The sequence below is a fragment of the Chrysochloris asiatica genome, unplaced genomic scaffold, assembly GCF_000296735.1.
Source record: "Chrysochloris asiatica unplaced genomic scaffold, ChrAsi1.0 scaffold00149, whole genome shotgun sequence".
Classification (NCBI taxonomy): Eukaryota; Metazoa; Chordata; class Mammalia; order Afrosoricida; family Chrysochloridae; genus Chrysochloris; species Chrysochloris asiatica.
In genome coordinates, this window is record NW_006408667.1 from 8,602,014 (window position 1) to 8,619,379 (window position 17,366).

At 40.4% G+C, this 17,366-nt stretch overlaps 1 protein-coding gene across 1 annotated transcript in view; it reads left to right on the plus strand.

The window, feature by feature from the left end:
• The first annotated feature begins 13,988 nt into the window (after positions 1 to 13,988).
• LOC102826175 (chromosome unknown open reading frame, human C12orf74) overlaps positions 13,989 to 17,366 on the plus strand; it is a 25,825-nt gene continuing 22,447 nt past the window's right edge. Inside the window, 2 exon segments of the mRNA XM_006870727.1 lie at positions 13,989 to 14,459; positions 14,996 to 15,092. Coding sequence (XP_006870789.1) covers positions 13,989 to 14,459; positions 14,996 to 15,092 — 568 coding nt within the window.

Consider the following 17,366-nt stretch of genomic DNA (forward strand, 5'->3'; position numbering starts at 1 on the left):
GGCAGTGTTTTGTTCTGTTGTACATAGGGTCGCTATGAGTCAGTACCGACTCAATGGCACCTAACAACAACAACAACAATTATTTAACTGAAGAATGTTAATTATTTAATTAAACAACAATATGATTTAATCATACTTGATTGTGCGCATTCTTGCACACTGACAACTGCACCATGATTTACCAGGCACATATCGTCTTCTGATGTTTGTAACCCCGTAAGCAACGACCTGAGAATTCTTTCTGCATACAAATTACTAAATAGGACAGAATCCGGTAAATTTCTTTGTAGGAGCTCTGGTGGCAAAACTGTTACGATGTATGAATGTGCTTTCATCAAGCTCACAGTTTAGAAAACCCTTTGTGGCATTTATACTCTGATACATGTGGTCACTATGAGCTGAAATCAACTATAGGGTACCTAACAATAGCAAACTGCTTTGGAGTCCAATAAAGTGTAAAGTGTCTCTATCTTTACCTAATGACTATAGGTTGTATAGGAAACAATTGTGTACTGTATTTTGAAAAACTCTTTAGGTCTATGCATACTTTTACAGTATAAAAGTACTTTACTTGGGAAAGCTACATGAATGCCATTTGAAAAAATTGGGTCCATCTTTTTTTCATTTAGAAACAAGACTTACTTATGTAACAAATTATGTTTTCTTTCTTCCCTCCCCACCATCTCCTCTGTCTTCAGGAACATTTTGGTAAGAGCAGAAGGTTTCAGCTTCTCAGTTTCTAGGACTCCTGCTGTATCTGCTTATTTACCACCTGAAGTCCTAATTCTCTGTTTGCAGCACCACAACTGGCTACTGCAGAGATAATTTTGACCTAATCACAGTAAATTTATGACTTGAGCACAGGGGTCATGGGAAAAGTGGATGAAGGGGCCCTAGAGCACAAAGAAACTCCAGAAATGGGATAATCTTCAGCCTAATTATCCATCCTAGCTTTACTAAATTTAAAAATTTAAGTCACAGGCTTACTCCCCCCCCCCCGCCCCCCCATAGTGCTTTGAGAATTCTGTTTCAAGGTTCTTACTGCAGTCATTAACTTCTTCACAGCTAGAATTCTGAAAAGGGAGGCAAAGTCGGTTACTCTAAAAACGTCAGAACTAAAAGTTGGTTGACTTGAACCTGGTGAAATGTGCTGGAAAAATTAGTAGCAGTTTAGGACTTCTGCTTGGTTCAGAAATGATTTTCATACCTAAAGCTTGTCTCCAGTTTCCAATGATTTACTACTAGTTTCGTCAACATCAGAAACAATTTTATCCACTGAACTCTAAGCTTTACTCAGAGCCTTGTTGAAAGTCAAAGTAAAATTCAAATCAGCCCAGGCTAAAATTAAGCACAATGCATCCACTGGGAGTTGGCAAACACAGATGGGCTGGTACAGAGCCAGGCCGATCTCAAAGAGCTGTGAAACCTTAGCTATAGCTGGGTTTCTATGACATGTAGTTGCTTAGCTTATTCCACTTTTCCACTCTGACCTCTACCTGTTAGAAATACTGAAAACTAGTCTTCATACCAGGTTGGTGCAGAAGACAGAGTAACAAGATGTGGTAGTAGAGGTGGGGAGTCTATCTTTGCCTCGCTCCATTCAAGTGCTAAATTACCACTGAAGTGGTTGTGGTGTCCACACCCCAGTATGACTCCCAATAACGGTTCTCCTTTGTAGCCTCTTCCTCAGAGTGTAGGTGGGCTCTGAGACAAAATATCACCAAACTGGTAGGTTAATCCTCTGATGAGATGTGTATATATATAAATTCATATATGAATTATAAATATTATTCTATGGATAGCATGTCTGTATAAAGCAGTCCTGGTGTGGCACTGAGGGTTAATGTGCCAGACTGCAAAGTCATTTGAACTGCAAGGTCAGTGGTTCAAGCTCACCAACTGCTCCTCAGAAACAGGGTCCCTATGGGTTGGAACCAACTTGATAGCACTTCACAAATGTCTGTATAAAGGAGTCCTGATGTGGAATTGCAGGATTAAGCACGGGACTGCAAGGTCATTTTTAAACCACAATGTTAGCAGTTCAAGCTCACCAGCGGCTCTTCGGAAAGCCTATATAGGGTCCTTTTGTATCGAAACTGACTTGATGACATAGCCATCTCAGAAACCATAGGAAGCAGTTCTATTCTGTCCTATTCGATTGCTATGATGGCATGGATATTTCTGTATAAATACAATTTCATATATAAAAATTTATAAATATAATTTTATAAACATCTGTATAAATATAAACATATGTATATATTAAAAGTTACATACATATATAAATTAACATATATATTTTGTCTTTGAAAACTGTTAAAGACTGTCCTGCTGGCCTTAAAGCATCAACCTCCTATGATGTGAATGACCTATAGAGAGGCCCATGTGGCAGGGAACTATGGGAAGCTTCTTGGAGCCGAGAGCTCTGATAACTTGATTGCAGCCTTGTGAGACCTGAGCAGAGGCTGTACATACACTGTGCCCAGGGTTCCCACCAATGCAAACTCAGGTAATGAGTGTGTTGTTTTGGGCTGCTAGATTTGTGATCCACCAGTCCACTGTCAGTTTGTTCTACTGTGGTGGCTGATGTACTGCTGTATTGATAGACGCTATCCAACCAATATTTTAAATACCAGCAGGGTCAGCCATGGTGAACAGGTTTCAGTCAAGTTTCTAGACTAAGAGAGACTAGAAAGGACAGGAGAGACAAAAACCACGTCTGAAGGGTTTTCCACTAAAAACCATTATCAGATATGGTCCTGAAAGATGAGATACTGAGGTTGGAAGGCACTCAAAACCTGAATGGGGAATTCCCTCCTCAAAATACACTTGACTTTAATGATGTCTCTCCAGTTAACTTTTCAGGACCTTCATTTGCTGATGTGGTACAACTCAAAATGAGGAGAGCCAGCTGTTTCTCTCCATTAGTCACTGGAATGTTGAATGTACAAAGAATGAAACTAGGAAAATTGGAAGTTGTCAAAAATAAAATGGAATATCTAAAGATTGATATCCTAGGCATTAGTGAAATCAAATAGACTGGTGTCGATAATTTTGAATCAGACAATCATATGGTTCACTATGCTGGGAACACAAACTGAAGAATAGTGTCACATTCATCATGAAAAAGAATATTTCAAGATCTACCTTGAAGTACACAGCTGTCTGTGATTGGACAATATCTATATGCCTACAAGGAAGACCAGTTACTATCACTATTATTCAAATTTACCCACCAACCACTAAAGCCAGTTACAATGAAATGGAAGAATTCTACCCAATTTGACCACACTTAACAGCAACAACCAACTCCTTCAGTCTGAAATTGATCAAAGATGCAATCAAGATGATTGGAATGCAGAAGTTGGTAGATGTTCAGTCATTTCAAGAGGTACTGTATAGTCTACAACAGATGGTATTGAAGAAGTCCAAGTTGCACTGAAGGCATTGGTGAAAAACAAGGCTCCAGGAATTGACAGAAAATAAATTGAAATGTTTCAACAAACACGCAGCAATGGCAGCGCCTCACTCATGTCTTTCAAGAAATTTGGATGACAGCTACCTGGCCAACCAAATGAAAGAGATCCACATTTGTGCCCATTCCAAAGAAAGGTGGCCCAATGGAATGTAGAAATCATAAAACAGTATCATTAATATAACATGCAAGTAAATTTTAGCTGAAGAGAATTCAAAACCAGTTGCAACAGTATATTGACAGAGAACTTCCAGAAACTTAAGCTGGTTTTTGAAAAGGACATAGAATGAGGAATATAATTGTTGACATCAGATGGATCTTAGCTGAAAGTAGAGAATGAAAGAAAGATGTTTACTTGTGCTTTTTGACTAGGCAAAGGCATTCAACTGTGTAGATCATGACAAATTACAGATAACATTGCAAAGAATGGGTATTCTAGAACATTTATTTGTGCTCATGAGGAACCTGTACATTGATCAAGAGGCAGCCGTTTGAACAGAACAAGAGGATACTGAATGGTTTAAAATCAGGAAATGTGTACACCAGGGTTGTATGCTTTCTCCATATTTATTCAATCTGTATACTGTGCAGATAAACCAAGAAACTTGGTAAAATAAAGAACATGGCATTAGGACTAGAGGAAGACTCATTAACAACTTGCCATATGAAGATAACACAATCTTGCTTGCTGAAAGCAAAAAGACCTTGATGCACTTACTGATGGAGATAAAAGTACACAGCCTTCAGTATGGATTACAATTCAATGAAAAGAAAACAAAAATCCTCACAACTGGACCAATAAACAACATCGTGATAAACAGAGAAAAAAAATTTGAAGTTGTCAAGGATGTTATTTTTTTTCAATCCACAATAAACATCTACAGACTTGAGCAACGTATTATAATGGGCAAATCTGCTGCAAAAGACTGCTTTTAAAGAGTTCAAAAGCAAAACTGTTACCTTCAGGACTAAGATGCACCTGCCTAATCCAAGCCATGGTATTTTCAATCACCTCATGTTCATGCAAAAGCTAGACAATAAGTAAGGAAGAATGAAGAAAGACTGATGGCTTTGCCTTTTGGTGATGGCAAAGAATATTGAATATATTGTGGACTGCCAGAAGAATGAACAAATCTGTCTTCAAAGTACAGCCAGAAGCCTCCTTAGAAAGGAGAATAAAGAGTCTTCAGCTTACATACTTTTTTATTAGGAGAGACTTTAACACATTGATAAAGTAGGAGGTTAGCAAAAAAAAAAAGGAAGATCCTTATTGAAATAGGTTGACACTGTGTCTGCAAAAATGGTCTAAAACATGGCAGCGGTTGTGAGGATGGTATGGGACCAGGGAGAGTTTCAGTCTGTTGTATACAAGATAGCTAAGAACTGACTGTATGACACCTAACACAACATCTGGATTAATTGGAGGGAGAGGAGTGAGTGGGAGAGCCAATCACAACTCCACAATTTGCAGCCTTGGACCTGATATTCACGAAACAAAAATAGCTCATCAACCTTTATGCTTTTGCATGAAGCACAGTTAAAATGCATCCCAATAGAGCAATGCAGGCAGTAGGCAAAAATGATAAACTTCCCTCTCTGAAGAAGTGGAGAGAAACTGTGCATCACACTGAGATGAAGGGCTACCTTTGCTGTTATGGACATTGTCCCATGGCCTGGAGGACCACTGGAGATGTCCTGTCCTCCAAGCTTCCTCCGCACTCACACGCCTCCCATTCCATGTTCTCCTTCAGGAAGCACATAGATAATCCTTTCTGACCTTTCTGTAGACTGTTAGTTACAACCAGTGCTTGGACATTTTTGCATTGGGATCAAATATTCCATTATCACCGTCCCCTGGGAGAGACTGTTTTACAATCATGCGAGCGTGAGGGGACTAGGAGATTAAGGGTGACCTTCCCTGCACAGATAAAATATTGCATGCATTTTTATTTTTTTTCCTAAAGTGAAACAATTCCTATTCAAACAGTCCTGGCAAAAGCTTGCAGTATTTTCTCTAAGGCTGTGTCCTGGCAGCATGGAGAAGAGCCTTTGGAATTTAATGTTGATTGTTTATGGTAACAGTAGTGACGGGGGGTAGGTCATGTCATTTTTTCCAAGTTCTACGTAAATGATGTTCTAATAAGACCAATATGAGAGAATTAAAGACTAGTCTAAGTGTATCACAAGGACAAGACCTACTAGACCGTTCTCTGTCTAAGACAGTGCTTCTCCAATTTTGAATATACAAGAATCACCTGGGTAGAACTCCTGGTGGTAACATGATTAAGCACTCAGTTGTTCCTAGGTAAAAAGATGTGGCAGTTCTACTCTGTCCTACGGAGTTACTACTCTGAGAGAGAATCAAGCCCACAGAGAGTGTGCCTGACCACAGGTGACGGTTCCACACCTGTAAGATCCTGCTGATGAGAGGTGAATGAGGAACAGGTCTCTCCCTTTTTTACAGACCTTTCCAGTTATTTGATTCTGAAAAAAAGCTCGAAAGGGAAGCAAGTTCAGATTTTAAAACAGTTTAAGAAAAAGTCAGATGATTTGTTTTCACTGAGTAATAATGGCCCTGGTGGCCTTGTAGGATAAGTATTTCTTTGTTGTATTTTGATTTAAGAATGACTTGGAAGGCTTGTAAAACACAAACAGCATGCCCCACACCCAGAGTTTCTGAGTCAGGAGGGCTGGGGTGGGATCTGAGAAGTTGCATTTCTAATAGGCTCCCTACAGAAGGAAATCATGGGAGGCAAAGTGTAAGGTCAGTGAAAAGGAGGAAGAGAAGACCCCAGTGAGCTGGGTTGGCACAGGGACAGCAGCAATGGGCTCAAGCTTCAGGACTGGCAGGAGGCAGGATAGGGTGGTATTTAGTTCTGTTGTGCATAAGGTCACTATGAGTCAGAGTCAACTCAGCAGCACCTAACAACAACAACAACAACAGGTTCCCAAGGGATAATGATAGTGTCTGGCCTGGAACTTCACATTGAGATCTACTAATCTAAGGAGTCCTGGTGTGGTGTTATAGGATAAGCACTGGATCGTAAGGCCGGTTTGAACTACAAGGTCAGTGGCTCAAACCCACCAATCACTCCTCAGAAATCTTATATAGGGAGCTATGAGTTGGAACCAACTCAACGGCACTTAACAACCACCACAACAATCTATAGGAAAGAGTCTCAGTGTGACACTATAAGATAAGCATTGGACTACTAACTGCAAGATTGGCAGTTCAAACTCACCAGGTACTCCTTGGAAACCCTATACAGGGTCGCTAGGAATCAAAACCATTTTGATGACAAGTAACAACAAGAGCAATCCAATCTAAGGAAGGAAATCCTGGTGTGGCGTTATAGGATGCACACTGGACTGCCCACCTCAAGGTCAGCGATTCAGACCCACCAGCCGCTCTAGGGAAACCCAATATAAAGTTACTATGAGTCAGAACAGACTCAACAGCATTTAACAACAGCAACAATCCAAGGAAATCCCAAAAGCCAGTTGTTACTGAATCAACCAGACTCATGGAGATCCCATGTATATCAGAGTAGAACTGCACCATGTAGGTTTTTCAATTGCAGATCTTTCCGAAATAGATCACAAGCCTTCTTGCAAAGGATCTAAGGAAACATTCACAAAACAAGTACTGATAATGATTCTATATGTGAAGACTTCGGTTAATCAGACTAATTAAAATTTATCTGAATTTGTATAAAAAGAAATATTTTTTAAGTGCTGCATACCTTCTTCATACTAACTGTCTTTCATTGTTGTTGTTAAGTGCTGTCCAGTTGGTTCCGACCCATACAACCCTGCACAGGGTTTCCGAGGAGCAGTTGGTAAGCTTGAACCGCCGACCTTGTGGTTCAAATGGACTTTGCAGTCTAGCTTATTAACCCACATCACCATACTAGGATTCCTACAGTATGAGGAGTCTATAATATCACCACTTAAACTCCAAATCAAAGTTATTTAGGAAAGTGATCTAGTGAGGATGCTGGTATACACAAATGCTTTTCCACTCATACTTAAATTATCTGAAAAGTAATTACCAGATTTGTTCCCAAGTAAAACAATCATTTTCTCTGTTTTTCAAATCTTATCCAAACATTCCATTCTTAAACACTATTTTTTTTAAGATGGTAAGAAAATAAGATCAAGAGGAACAATTTTTGCAACTTCAGACACAATAAATAGACTAGACACCTAAACTTGCCACCCTGAACTACTTGAAGGGAAGCTAGGATTCTCTGTATGGTGCTTACTAACATACTTGCCAACTAACTGAAAGGTTGGAAGTTCAAGATACCCAGAGGTAATGCAGAAGAAAGTCCTGGCAATCTACTTCAGTCCTTAGAAACCCTATGGAATGAAGTTCTTCTCTAACACATGTGGGTCAGGATGAGTTGGAATTGACTCAACAGCAACTGATGTTTTCTTAAGGGAAAGTAAAAAACCATATTTGCATTCTAGGTCTGCATTGTTTAATGTCCAGGATGCCTTCTGTGAAACAGAATATTATGTGATTTAGTCCTTGTGTTTTGGATGCTCCTCTCACCCATGCTGCTGCTACTGGAACTGCTGGCAGAGGCTGGAGGATCAGCTGGTAGCAGCAGCCACTGGGAGAGCAGAGGGTAGATGAAGTAAGTGGGGAGAAAGCAGATCATGTCTAGTGCCACCTAGTCTCCTGTCCCCTGCATAAGCCTGGACAGCTGGAGCAGCCAGGCATCTTCCAACACTATTGCCTACCCAACCAGTTCAACTCCAAGTCCACAGTCCCGTCCTCCACCTCACCTGCCCATATTCCACTCATGGCCCAGTGCTGCAAGAGTCTGGATTTGGGATCTTTAGAACTATTGCTGTTGTTGTTAAGTGCCGTCGAGTTGGTTCCAATCCATAGTGACCCTGTACAGGATTTCTGAAGAGCAGCTGGTGAGCTTGGACTACCGACCTTGTGGTTCAAATCAATTTTATAGTCCAGAGCATCAACCCACAGCGCCATACAGGGAAATAGTAAATCAAAGGAGACCTGCTTTCCCTTTCAACAAAGGAAAAACCTTGTAGGGCCACAATGGTATATTTGACCTGATGTTTATGTATTGAATAATAAAAAACAAAAAACAAACCCACTGGCGATTCTGACTCATAGTGACCCTATATAGGGTTTCCGATGCTGTAAATCTTTGTGGGAGCAGAAAGTCTCATCATTCCTCCCAGAGGAGCTGGTGGGTTTGAACTGCCAACTTTATGATTTAGTAGTCTAGTGCTTATCCTATAAGGCCATGTCCTAGGGCCATTATTATTCAGTGAAAACATATCATTTTACTTTTTCTTAAGCTGTCTTAAATTCTGAACTTTCTTCCCTTTAGCTTTTTCATAGCCAAATCACCAGACAGGTCTATAAGGAAGGGAGAGGCCAGTTCCTCATTTCACCTCTCATCAAGGTTGCTAGCAGCAGCCAATCCATTGTTACAGGTGTGGAGCCCTCGCCTGGCAGCCTGCTCTGTGGTCAGGCACTCTCTCTATTGTCACCACCAGCCACCTGGACAATGTCAGGCTCCAAGGCAGACCATCCTGCAGGTACTAAAGGGGACATTAAGCTGCTTTCTGTTTGTCTGTCTTGCACTTTCTATTTGTTCAGGTCTTGTTGCTGCCAGGTTTACTTGGTTCTGTTTTGCCTGTCTTTCAGGTCTCATTTGAATTAGCGGATCATTCATCTCTGTGTGGTTTCATTCCAAGTACAGCTCGACCATTTCCCCAACTGTGTGGGTGAGTGTTCATTGGGTTCTTTCAGCTTGGGAGACTGAAGACAGTTGGGTTTTCTTTGTGATGATCATGAATTAATTTTGTCTTTCAGAGACTGTGGAGAAGAATAAGCATGAATAAATTTGCTATTACCTTTTGACTCTTGAATGGCTATACCTCCGGGGGTGGTCATTTAGAAAAGGCTTTTTAGGTGCTGCAGCCCATGTCTCATGTGATCCCTGCAACAAGTCTCGGAGGGAAGTACTTTGATGTCCTTTTATAAACATGGATACACACGAAGTCTGACAGAAGCCAAGTAGCTTGCCCTCACATGGGCATAAGGCTGAGAGAGAAACCAGATCTATCTGTCTGCAGACCCTGGGCTCTCCTTTACTCTTTGCAAACTGCATCCCCTAACCCTGCTGCATTTAAAGTTCCTTCAGTTCTACGGTGAGTAATGTCAGCATTTATTATCACCTTGACCCACATGGTTCCAGTATATTTAGGGCAATGGTTAGGATATAATATGGTCATCAGTCCTATATAACTTCCTGACCATGGCCACACCCCTTTGTCTGAATGTTTAGAAAGGAAATCCAAAGTTGCATGCTAACCTCTCAAAGGAGGAGAAAGAAGGTCAAAAGGACAGAAGGGAAAACTCCAGGGCTAAGAATTATGATACATTACGCAAGTGCCTATATAAACACCCTGCATTCCTTTAAGATTGCTGCTGCCTAGAACTTAGATTATCATATAAAGAAGTCCCTGGGTCTAGGCATTTGTTAAAGTACCTAAGTAACTTGAGCCCTAAACTCAACCACTTATTTGTCAGAGAATGAGGAACTGGCCCTTTCATCAAGCAGCAGGTGTTCAGGACTGCAACTAACTTGTTATTATTTTCCCAAGTATCCACCTTCAGGGCAGCAGGCAGTATCAGTGACCTAAAAAACAAAACTGGTTCAATCCCACCTCGACGAAATGTAATTTTACCATTGATCTAACCTTCCTCAGAACGATACTTAATGCATTTCATTTCTATATGTCAAGTTCTATAACACTGAGTCCTTAGCTCAATGTATTAAAGCAACCCCAACATTAAGTATTTCATATTTATAAGAAATGAATTGGCGTTAGTTGGTAGCTACATAATTCTCCAATTTAAAATCCAGTATTGTTCATTTCATTTCTCTTTAAACCAGATGAGCGTCAGGGAGCAAATTTAAAAGAGCTTGGAATCCCAATATCATTGACCTGACATTGGATACCTCCTCTTTATTGATAGAGCAAATCAAAGAGCCTATTCATTCTCTCAAAACTGAACTTTTGTGCCTGAAACTGATTAGAAGAAACAAATTGAAAGGGAGTGGCTGCTATAGGCAAGTATGCATATAATGAAAAGTGATCAATGAAAACCAAGGAGAAGATCATTGAGGAACCATTTATCTGGAAATAAACAAGCACAGGGTATAAAAATCTGCAACAATTACTGTATCCTCCACTGGGATGCAATAAGCATAGTAAAAATTACTGTGTTTCAGCACAGTACTATAATGATAAAAGGAGCCCTGGCCAAGTAACAGCTAAACTCTCAGCTGCTAACAAAAAGACTAGCTGTTCAAACCCACCCAGTGCCTCCATGGAAGGAAGACTTGGCAATCTGCTTCCATAAAGATATAACAGCTAAGAAAATCCTATGGAGCAGTTCTACCCTGTCACATAGGATCACCATAAGTCAGAATCAACACAATGGTACCCAGCATGTCCACATGAGGCCAGGTCATCAAGAAAGATTTACTTGGTAGTCAGTATTAAGGAGTCTTGGTGTGGCACTGCAGGATAATGCACTGGACCATAAGGTCAGCTTGAACCACAAGGTCGGCAGTTCAAACCTACCAGCCTCTCCTTGGAAACCCTCTACAGAGTCACAGTGGGTCAGAACCAACTTGATGGCACTTAATAACAACAACAAATTCTCAATTATAAAGAGGAAATTAATAAGAGGCTGTAGAAGAAGCTCTACTAAAATGATTTTAAGTGTAATTAAAATATGTTGTTGTTATTGTTATGTGCCATGGAGTCAGTTCTGACTCATAGTGACCCTGTACAGGGTTTCCGAGGCTGTAAATCTTTACGGGAGCAGAAAGCCTCATTTTTCTCCCACGGAACAGCTGGTAGTTTCGAACTGCTGACCTTTTGGTTCACAGCGTGATTCGTAACCACTACGCTACCAGAGCTCCTTAATTAAAATATATAGCACAAAAAAATAAGTCATTTTGTTAAGTGCCATTGAGTCAGTTCCGACCCATAGTAACCCTGTATAGCATTTCCGAGGAATAGCTAGTGAGTTTGAACCATCAACCTCGTGGTTCAAATTGATCTTGCAGCCCAGTGCTTATCCTACAGAGCCATACACATGACTAATTAGCTATAGTTGTTGTTAAGTGCCACCGAATCAGTTCTGACTCATAGTGACCCTGTATAGGGTTTCCAAGGAGCAGTTGGTGGGTTTGGACTCCTACCCTGCAGTTCAATGCATTATCCTATTGTGCCACACCAGGACTCCAATAAGTTATTGCTGTTATTGTTAAGTGCTATTAGGTCAGTTGCAACTCATAGCAACCTTATATAGGATTTCCAAGAAGCAGCTGGTGGGTTTGAACAACAAGTTATTAGGAATCCTTAAAATATGATTGTTCAAATAGATCCATTCCCCAAGGCTTCCAGATAGCTAAGTTGTGCTCTAGAATTAAAACTTAGTAAGACTAAGTTCTCTTCCATCTTTGGCTCTGACTGAATTATAGAGGTATGATATGATATCTAGTTAAAAGGAGCCCTGGTATTGTTCTATAGGATAAACACTGGACTGCTAACCACAGGGTTGGTGGTTCAAACCCACCAGTTGTTCCTCAGAAACCCTATACAGGGTGACTAAGAGTTAGAACCTACACATTGACATTTAACAGCAACAACAAGGCTAAATTCAGATTATGTAGTCAAATACTTTTCTTCCATTCACAATCCAGATTACCCTTTCAAGAGAAGATAGTATATATTATCTGTTCCACACCAGGTCTAAGGATTTCTGGTGGCACAGTGGGTTAGGCTTTGGTTTGCCAACCGAAAGGCTCAAACCCACCAGCTGCTCCAAGGGCGAAAGCTGAGGTTGCCTGCTCCTATAGAGATTTACAGGCTCAGAAACACTAAGGAAGAGATCGACTTGGTTCTACAGAGTCACTGAGTCCAAATCGACTGGACAGCAATGAGCTGGTGTTACACCTTGTCTGTCCATCAATAAGTGTTCACAATCATCAAAGGGATGGGTAAGGAGTAATGCTTTCCCACATGTCCCTACCTTCTTCATAGGCAATCGAGTTGTCAAATGGTAGAATTAGCTTTCCGTAGGAAAAGAAAGGAGTCCTCATGGCACAATGTGAAATGCTTAACTTCTAACGTAAAGAATTGGCAGTTCAAACCCTCCAGCCACTCCACAGGAGAAAGATGGGGCAGTCAGATTCCTTAAAGATAGATAGCCTTGGAAATGCTATGGGACAGTTCTACTCCATAGCTGTTACGAGTTGGAATGGACTCAGTGGCAGTGAGCTTGCAACAGTGAATCCTTGAAAACATTTCTACTCATGAGAAACAGGACATTTCGTGACAGCCAGGTGTTTGTGGATTTGATGTGTTTGTTTTGTTTTAAAACACTCAAGCTATTTTTTCCAATGCATGTTGTAATGTGCAACTCTATGTACTACAGAACATTCTAAAAACATAAAGAATGATAGTGCAAAAATGTCTTTCATCAAATACTTCACATCAGTATATTTAAAGCCATAACTCATTTAGTAACTTAAGTTACCTTGAAGTTAGGGACTAATTTTCCTTGTTTATATATTCCTAAATCACACTAAAATAAACCACTGAATGAATGAATGCCAAATACAAGGAATAATTATTGTATATTTGATTCTCTTAAAATGTAATAATCAAAAGATGAGCTTGGTGGCTTCCAAGATTTCTTTTGGATCATTAACTTTTTTAAAAGCTTCTTTGCCCAAATTCAAAAGAGATAATAAGTAAAGAGTAAACATATAAACTTGCTGGGAAGGCTGGAATCATCTAAGTTAATTATCCTCAGAACATAAAGGCTGTTAATGCTAACTGGAAGGAGCTCTGGTAGCATAGTGGTTACAAATTGGGCTGCGAACCTCAAGGTCAGCAGTTCGAAACTACCAGCTGTTCTGCGGGAGACACTTTCTGCTCCTGTAAAGATTTACAGCCTCAGAAACCCTGTATAGGTAGCTATGAGTCAGAACCAACTCCACGGCACATAACCACCACCACCAATGCTAACTGGGAGTCCTGATGTGGTGCTGTGGGTTAATGAGTCAGACTGGGAAGCTGTTTGAACTGCAAGGTCGGCGGTAAAACTTCACCAGCTGCTCCTCCGAAACCCTATACAGGGTCACTGTGGGTCAGAATCAACTCGAGGGCACTTAACACAACAACAATGTTAACTGGCCTCTGTCTCCTAGATGTTGTCATTTGAAATGTTAGACAACATTTTTCTCATCTCAGTCTCTCATTTGTAACAGATTCCACATTCTGCTCTTCCTCATTCAAAAAGCAACAACCTACTGGTGATGACTCTCTTGAAAAGAACACAGACATACTTAGGGAAGAGTGGTACTCACATGTAGAAACTGAGCCACACCAGTGTGACCAAGAAAGCAGCAACTTGGATAGCGTGTCCCAGAAGTTTCTGGCAATGGACCCCCTCAGCAGCCCAGATTTGCAGCCCAAAAGCAGTGGGACATGTCCTCAGAGACACTATGAGAACCGCGGGAATCTTCTCCTATTTGATCGGCAAGCCCCAGGCCGCATTTCTACTTCTCCCACTTTGAGGAGATTAAGAGGCAGTGGATGTGGGACCTTGAACTCAATGCCACAGCAAGATGCCTTGGAGGTGCCCACCTGGGGAAGTTGGAAGGAGCCTGCAAGTCCCACGTACAATCTTGTCAGGAGTCCACCTGGAAGCCCAAAAGATTCTTCCCACCACATACTTCCCTTGAGACTCCAGGATCCTGAAAGGGCCTTCAATACAATGGACTCAATAGAGTCTTTTGATGCTGAACCTTCTAATAAGCATGCTCCACCCAGTCTTCAGCCCATCAACAAGGGGTCTCTTCAGCAAGCCTCACCTCCATCCAATCCCACCCCAAAACGCCCAAGTTCTCAGGTAACACGGCTCTAAGCAAAGCAATCTTGGTTTGGGGGTTGCCACATTCCCCCAAATGCCACAGGCTTCTATGATGAGATACTAGCACAGGGAGTCATGGATGAATCGCAGTGTTTGGGACCCACTTTGGAAAGAGAATGAAGGGCTAGTTCACTTTGTTCTCCTCATATTCTTGAAGGCACTTTGAGAAAGAGCCCACAAGGATAATTTGTAAATGATGCCTCAGACACTGGAAAATGATGGGTAGCCTTGTTGCAAATATGCCCCACTGAAGACAGCCTGGTGTTGCTGGCTTAAAAAGAGAAAGAGCAAATTATTCAAATTTGTAATACCATTTCTCTCCAACCCCCCAAAATATTCAAAACATTTTGTCAAGGAGATTAAATCAGCTCTCCTTTCAAGATGTCTGCTTTGGAATTTGGGGTGGATTTGAGGAAAACTAAAACTGTGAGTGTATATGTGCATGCATATATGCATATAACACACAAAAGTATCTACACATGTATGTATTTGTATACTTTTTTTTTTAATTTCAGGGAGAAAAATCACATCAATCCAGGTATGTATATATTTATTTTCTCTAGAGCTATGAAATATGTTGCCTGTTTATTTTAAATCTCTGTTTCTGTTCTGGTAAATATGATGGTATATTATTCAGTAGACTTTGTTTTAGTCTGGTAGCGTAGTGGTTACAAATCGGGCTGCGAACCTAAAGTCAGTGGTTCGAAACTACCAGCTGCTCCGCGGGAGAAAGATGAGGCTTTCTACTCCCGTAAAGATTTACACCCTCGGAAACCCTGTACAGGGTCGCTATGGGTCGGAACCAACTCGACAGCACTTAACAACAACAACAACAACAGTCATTTTTCAAATTTATGAGTCAAAGAGTCTTAACTTCAAGAGTTTCTTTTAAAATAGACATATGTGTTTTGTTGTGGCTTTGCGGGGAGGATGTAACAGTCACACTAAGTGATTATTTTCATTTTGAATTGGCAATGTCTTGGTCCTGAGATCTCATTAACATCCATGTAGTAACAGGCTTTGTCAAGTAGAGACAGTGGAAAGGGCAAATATAGTCAACATCTTTTGAAACAGAAATTCTAAGGACATGGATAAAAGGAATAAGACATGCTATTTAGATCTAGGATGATCTTTAAAGGCCTGTGATGATACATTCTGCAGTTATTTAGAAAGCAGGTGAATTGTGTCACCTTAGAAACACTGAATTTTCAGTGTGGCCTTAGGTTGTGGCAGCAGATTTGCCATCCCTCCCAGGGATACTTCAAAGTTGTGATAATGAGGGAAACATCCATAGCCAATTTCATTGACTCAGTCTTTGGGATTGTCAGGAAAGTCTTCAATTTACTTAGAAAGAAACAGTGGAGACTTTGGGGTCAGCCATTATTTTACTATTGTTGCTTTGGGCTGTTGAGTTATCACTATCTCATGGTGAACAGAACAAAACAGAGTCAGGTCCTAGGCCAGCTTCATGATCATTAGTATATTTGTTCCCATTGTTGTGACTATTGTGTACTATCTTCTAATATAGAGGATTCATCTTCCAGCACAATATTGGGCATACTCTCTTGTGATCCATGCATTTTCATTAGCTAATCCTTGGAAGTATGTTGTCAAGACTTCCTTCTTAGTCTAAATTATTCTGGAAGCACCACTGAATCCTTTCCACTATGGGTGAACTTGATAATATTTGAAATACCAGTAACATAGCTTCTAACATCGTAGCAACACACAAACTATCACAGAATGCAAGTTTGGCAAATGGATGGAAGGTTTTACTATTATTGGATCTCAATTCTCAAGCATTAATTTGCTGCTTATTGTAGTCAGGGTAAAGTCCATCTATGCAATCTGTTGATTTTAACTCTAGCTGACCTAGATGTATGGCCAAAGGTAGGGAACATGCACAAAACCACAGGAAACTACAAATTATTATGCTACTGTCTCAGTTAGTTATTGCTACATAACAAATTAGCCCAAAGATCAGTGGGTTAAAATAACCACCATTAATTATGCCTGATAAATCTATATCAGTTGATCTAGGTAGGGCTTAGCTGGGCAATTCTTCTCCACATGTTCCTTATCCTCATCATGGAACCAAAGGCTAACCTGGGTATGTTCTTCTTACCATGAAAGAAAAGGTTCAAGAAGGAAAGCAGAAATATGTCATATCTATCAAGGCCTCATTTATTTAACAACATGAACAGAAACTATACAAATGGACCTCACTAGATAGAATACACAGAGATCTAGTGAGGAAAACATAATGGAGAAACTGAACATCATCACCAAAAAAAAAAAGAAAAAAAAAAAGACTGGAGCCAACTGTGGAACAAACCCATCAATTGCACATATGCAAGTTCAGGCTGAAGCTGAAGAAAATTAAAACAAGTCTACTAGAACCAAAATATGGTTTTGCATATATCCCACTTGAATTTAGAAACTATCTCACGAACAGATTTGATACATTAGACAATAATGACTGAAGACCAGAGAGCTATAGAATGTCATCAAGAACATCTCACAGGAAGATAATAAAAAAGTCATTAAAAAGACAGGAAACAAAGAAAAGACAAACATTCATGTCCAAAGAGACTCTGAAACTTACTTTTTTTTTTTTTTTAATGTTTTATTGTGAATTATGTGATAGATTACATGGGAGAACATTAGTTTTATATTCATCCTATCTTATATCATCTCATTGCCATGGTTATAATCCCCTCCATGCATCATCAACCAACCAAAGGGTTTACCCTGCAAGCATGCCCCCTCGTTGTCAGCACACAGCCCCTCTCCCTTTCTGGATCTAAAGTCCCTAGCCGCTCCATCTCTCCACGTCATCATCTCTGCCTCCATCTCTGGTGTCACTGCTTCTCTGAGTAGGGTCCC